Raw genomic sequence first — 6,000 nt, forward strand, 5'->3', positions numbered from 1 at the left:
TGAGTTAGTTTCAAACCGACTGTCTCCAATAAACACATAACCACCCAACCACGGAAAAGGCAGGGGGGTAGCCGGTGCAGTGGCTCAAGCCTGTCATCCAGAGCACTGTGGGAGGCCAAGGTGGGCGGATCCCTTGAGCCCAGGAGTTTGAGACCAGCTGGGCAATATGGCAAGACCCCATCTCTAATAAAAACACAAAAAGAAAACAAAAAAATTAGCCAGGTGTGGTGGTGCAAGCCTGTAGACCCAGCCCCACTCTGGAGGCTGAGGCGGAAGGATGGCTTGAGCCTGGGAGGCTGAGGCTGCAGTGAGCTGTGACTATGCCACTGCACTCCAACCTGGGTGACAGAGCGAGACCCCGTCTCAAAAAAAAAAAAAAAAAGGCAAGAGTATGAATCTTTGAGACAAGACGGGAGTGCGGTGAGGGGAGCAAAGCTCATCCATGCTGGGCACTGCCTGTTCCCAGAGTCAGCGGTGGGTTTCCTTCTGGGAGGGGTGAAATGCAAACTACAGGGGAAAAGCCCACCGTGAGCCAGGCCCACAGTCATTCCAGCCCCAGAGTCCTTCAGCACAGCCAGGAGGGGTCTTTTAGACTCAAAAACATGGTAAGGATGTAGTCCTCAACACCCAACTGCCTCTATGGCCTTCAGAGAACCAGATACCCAACACCTTTTGCTAGGAAGGGAGAACATGGGCTCTGTCTCAAGTGTCAATTCCTGTGGATTCCTGGAAGGCTGGGCAGAGAGGGATCGTCAGGCTCGCAGGGGAGTGATGCAACCAGCTGGTAATGTTTGCCTGGGTGCAGCTGTGGTGTGGCAGGACGCGAGCGCAGTGCCTTTGGGAACACCTCTCCACCTGCCCTGCCTCCCGGGATGAATCCCACCCAGCAGTCACTCTCTGCCGCAGCATCATGAGAGAAATGCCTGGTGAGTGAGGTTCCTGTCGGGCTGTTCTGCAGCCTGCGATCTGGGCAGGGCCAGCCAGAAGAGTGTCAGCCACAGAGAAGAGGGGCCTTAGACAGGATGAGCCCAGGGTTGGAGGACAGGGCTGCGCTCAGGGACTGGGCATGGGCTGTGGGCAGAGGGTCTCACAGGAGGCTGCTGCCATATGGAGATGGACTGGAAACTGGGAAGGGGAACCCAGGCTGATGTCTCTTTCTTCTCTGCTTAGGGCCCCATGTGGCGGAGGCTGGCTGGAAGGCCGTTCAGCGAGGCTTTCTGGGCATGCTGGGCTTCCATCCACCTTGGCCTGCCCCTGGGATGCTTAGGAGACCAAAGCCACCATGCGAGCCCACATTCAGGCCAGAGGGGCAAGGAAGCAGAGATGGTGGCAACAAGAGTTGGGAAGAACCCAAGAAGAAAGGAGGCTTCGGCACCCAGCGGCTGCTCCTCAGTCCTCCCAGCTCCCTGCTGGTCTTCACAGGGTGGGCCAGGAAGGCCACCAGGGTGGAGCCTGGCCGCCCCAAGCCACCCTCGAGGGCTGGGCTGGGCTTCACTAGGATAGGCTTGGTTTCCTTCCCGGAGAACACTGTGAACCTCCTCTCCTGAAACACACACCCAAGGTGACTGGGAGGACGTTCCAGTGCCTGACCATGAGCGAGACCTTGGGAGTCTTAAGAGAAGTCGGAAATCAACAGGAAATCCCATGCCTCCGGGCCTGGAATTCCTCACTCCAAGGACCCAGAAAACGAAGCCAAATTAAGGACTTCCAGCCCCAGCCTTTCAGATTGCGCCTTAAAGCCAGACCTCTAAACCCCAGTGACTGAGCACACACCCCTCGCACCCCTTCCAGGCTCCTGTTCTCTACCCCAGGGGCTGCTGTTTAGGACCTGCACCCACAGGCCTGACCCTCTGGCTTCCAGGTGGGCTGACCCTACTCCCACGAGCCAGGTGCTGCTGGGACACAGGCCTCTCCTTGTGGTTACCAGCCCTCCTGCACCCCTAGCCCAGCTGCTTCACCACCCTTCCTCCCTCCCCGTTTCATAAACAGACCCTCATTTGGCACTCCCCAGCTACCATGCTTCCCACTGAGAGGTGAAGCCGGCTGGGCTTCTGGGTCTGGCGGGGACTTGGAGAACTTTTCTGTCTAGCTAAGGATTGTAAATGCACCAATCAGTGCTCTGTGTCTACCTAAAGGTTTGTAAACATACCCACCAGCACTCAGTAAAAACTTACCACGCTCTATAAAACAGACCAATCAGCACTCTGTAAAACGGACCAATCAGCTCTCTGTAAAACGGACCAATCAGCTCTCTGTAAAATGGACCAATCAGCAGGGTGTGGGTGGGGCCAAATAAGGGAATAAAAGCAGGGCACCACAACGAGCCGTGGAGGGAGCGGCTTGGGTCCTTGTCTACCCTGTGGGAGGTGTTTTGTTTGTTTTTTGCACTAGGTCTTTAGTGCAATCACTTTTTGGATCCACTTTTTTGCCACCTTTATAGGCTGTAACATTCTCCACAAAGGTCTTCAGCTTCACTCCTGAAGCCAGCAAGACCATGAACCCACCTGGAAGAACTAACAACTCGAGACACGCCATTTTTAAAAGCTGTAACACTTACTGCCTGGGTCTGTGGTTTCATTACTGAAGTCGGTATAGACCATGAACCCACCAGAAGGAAGAAACTCCAGACATACTGAATATCTGAAGGAAATGACTCCAGACACGCCATCTTTAAGAACTGTTAACACTCATCACGAGGGTCTGCGGCTTCATTCTTGAAGTCAGCGAGACCAAGAACCCACCAAAAGGAACCAATTCTGGACACACCACCAGGGTCCTAACAGCAGCCTGGCCACACCCTCTCTCCTCTATTTTCCCGCTCATCTTCCAGTCGAACCTGGAAACCAGTCCCTAACCAGTTCCCCGGCTGGTTCCCGGACGCCTCCAGTGAGATCATTGCTGCCTGTGCCCGGCAGGCCTTGCACAAAGCCTGGCATAAGCAGGTGGGGTGTGGGGGTGGCCACCTCCCTCCTATGCCCAGGGGCTGCCCCAGGCCAAGTCACAGGCACCACAGCCCCTAACAGTAGCTCTGTGAAAGGCTCCGGGGCTGAATCCCCAGGACGCCCCACCGAGGAGCACAGGAACATTCCGATCCAAGGGCAAAGACAAACAGCCTGCAGAGACAATGGAGATTCAGCACCGTGAGAGTACACGGTTGCTGGCTCCTGCAGGGGAGGAAGAGGCCTGGGCCCACGCGCCCAGCTTTACACCTGATAGCCCCAGCCGCCGGCCTGGAACCTCAAGAAAGGTGCTGGCTTCTCCAGGCCTCGTTTCCTCTTCTATAAAGAGGTGCACCAGAGAAACAGTAGCCACCTCGAGGAGCCAAAGTGAAGAATGAATGACACCCACGTGTCCAGCACAGAGCACCAGGCCAGGCGGGCAAAGCGCTGGATAAAAAGAACTGTTGTTTTCCAGCAACTCCGGGAGCCTTCCAGAGTTCCTCTGCACAGCTCGGCCCAAGGGAAGGCCTGCAGGCTGTCTGCGGTCCCTGCGAGAGGGCAAAGGGTCAGAGTTGTGGACATTCCATGTCCTCTTTTGCACATTCCTTCAGGATAGGGAGCACAGTCTGCCCAGTTATCCCCCAGGAGACAGCACTACCTGCCCCCAGCTGGACTACATAGAACATACTGCCCAGGGCATGCCCAACATGGAAGCCAAACCCCAGATCTGGGGTACAGCACACCCTCTCGTGCCCTCCAGCACCCCAGAATGCTCTCAGTCTTGACAGCCAACACAAGCCAATTTGTTGCAAGATGTCCCTGAGTCTGGGGTGGGATCAGAGGGAGCCTGCTCTGTTCAGGCCTTCGTAAGGGGAGGAGGCTGGTTCCAGATAAGGAGATTGAAGCACAGAGAGGGTTAGTAATGAGCTGAGGGTCACACAGGATTAGACTCATGCTCCCCCCATCTCCTCCTGGCATCCCCCATTCCCGATTCTGTTTCTTCAGCAACCCCAGACCTCCTTCCATCCCAGCCTCCCCGATACCTGAGTCTAGGAAGAGAGTGTAAGGATCTGGGAAGAGTCAGGGGCCAGCCACAAGGGGTCTGGTCACACCCGAGACGAGCCAGTGTTGCTGAGGCCACGTCAGCCTGAGCAGCAGTCAGGCCAGGGGTGTGTCCTCCATAACCAGGCACACCAGGCTGCAACCCAGGCCCGGACAACCCCTGCCTGTGACCTGCAGCAGAGGACTCTGAACCTCAACTTCATCTATAAAATTGGCCAGGAATAGCTACCTCCAGGGAGGGGGGAAGTGAGGCGAGTCCTGCAAGCACAGCCCATGCTTTCGTCTTTCATCCAATAAGTCTTCACCTAGCACCCGCGCTGATAGGCACTATTCCAGGTGCAGAGAGCTTCGGGGAGGGACCCCACTGCAGCACAGCCCAGGGAGCACCTTCAGTCCCTCAGCACTGCCTGGGCCTCCTCCCTGCCCCGCCTCCACGAAGTCAGCCAGAGGCCAGTGTCAGGGGTCACCTGGCTACGTGAGGTCAACAAAAATGTACACAAAGCCAGTCCACCATGGGGACGCTAAAAATTAACATCCTGCCTTGGGCTGCCATACACAGGATGCATTGACACCATCAGAAACAGACTCCAAATCGATATGAAACCTGTCTGAAATTAAAGCTTTTTCTGAAGCCCTTGCCATACCTCTTTGCTCTAGCGGCTTTACTTCTAAGTAGGTACACCTGAAACGTCACACTGACAACAGAGAACAGAGGACAGGAACCAGAAGTTCAGAGAAAAACAGTGTGAATAGTCACATGTGTGTGCATGCTCAGGGCTGCGCCAGGCCCGTCATCATCGTGCCTGTCCTGCCTGCATCTCAGCTGTGGTGCCAGTACTGTGAAAATCACTCTCCAGGACAGCCTTGGGGCCATCAGTGCCCTGGCCACCCACAGCCTGGTACCACAGTTATACCACACGCATCCAGGGCTGTCCAGAGGCTGGCCAGTGAGGATGCCTGCTCCAGCTCTGCCACACTCAGGTGAGTGACTTGGCCTCCTGAGTCTGCGGGTCCCCACCTGAACAGCAGGCTGCACCAGACCTGCCGTGCCAGCACATGTGGGAGCCCGGCGTGCAGCAAGGACTCCACAGATGGCCGTGCTGCCTGCCTGCAGTTCCCGCCCTCCATTCGGTGCCCTCCTTCCTCCTCTGTTCTCAGCAGAGGATATCTTCGATGGCTCAGTCCTCTAACTGCCCCTCTGGGAGCCTTCCCTGACCACATGCGAGGAGCTCAGAGCGGGCTGTGCTTGCCCTGGGTGGCACTGGCCTTCCTCTGCTCCTGGGTCCTCCAGGCCCTCCCCTGTGTCTGTGACTTATGCTCCTGGCTCCACTTTCTGGCCCCCCAGCCCTTCTGCCCAGCCTTGGCCTCCTCCCCAGGGTCCCCATCGGTCACTTTGATCAAGGATCCCAAGCTCACAGCCCTATTACTCTCTCTCCCCCACTGGCCCCTGGGCACTGCAAAGGCAACATGTCCAGGAGCTGCTCCTCGTGCCCCTGACCCCAAGAGTGAGGGGAGGTGGCTCCACCACCATCCCCGTGCCCCTCCCAACCTCCCCATCCAGAACCAACTCATCCTCTGAGATGCCCTGAGGACCATCCTCAACTCCACTGCCCCCTCCTCCCAGCCCAAAAGGAGCCTGTCTACACTGGCAGGCCTCCATGGAATGAAGCAGGGCAGGCTTTGGAGTCAGTCTAACCTGGGTTCAAATCACAGCGCCATGTTTGGGGTGGGTGAGCCCAGCAGGTGCCTGCTCTGCTCAGAGCCTGTCTGCTCATTTACAAAGTGCAGCATCATCTTCCCAGTCTGAAAGCAGTGCTGGGGGCTACACAGGCTCCCTGCTCTCTAACACAGGTCCCTGGGCACACCCTGCCAAGAGAGCTGATCACAGGTGACATCCAACCCAGTTAGATAAAGTCGCACGCGCCCACCCTGTCGCCAACCCAGGGCCCCTCCGACGCCCGGGGAGAGCGCCCACGGTGTCGGAGAGCCCGGCCGGGTT

General features: G+C 56.9%; 1 protein-coding gene across 3 annotated transcripts in view; it reads right to left on the reverse strand.

Moving 5' to 3' along the window:
- LIMS2 (LIM and senescent cell antigen-like domains 2) overlaps positions 1-6,000 on the reverse strand; it is a 42,959-nt gene that overhangs the window by 19,148 nt on the left and 17,811 nt on the right. Inside the window, exon 1 of one of the 3 annotated variants that reach the window (XM_011941678.1) lies at positions 5,566-5,573. The exons of the other annotated variants lie outside the window; for them this stretch is intronic. Coding sequence (XP_011797068.1) covers positions 5,566-5,573 — 8 coding nt within the window. Of the gene's footprint in view, positions 1-5,565; positions 5,574-6,000 lie in introns of those variants that run through there. 3 annotated transcript variants of the gene reach the window in all.

This window comes from Colobus angolensis, unplaced genomic scaffold (assembly GCF_000951035.1).
Source record: "Colobus angolensis palliatus isolate OR3802 unplaced genomic scaffold, Cang.pa_1.0 Scaffold20, whole genome shotgun sequence".
NCBI classification, from domain to species: domain Eukaryota; kingdom Metazoa; phylum Chordata; class Mammalia; order Primates; family Cercopithecidae; genus Colobus; species Colobus angolensis.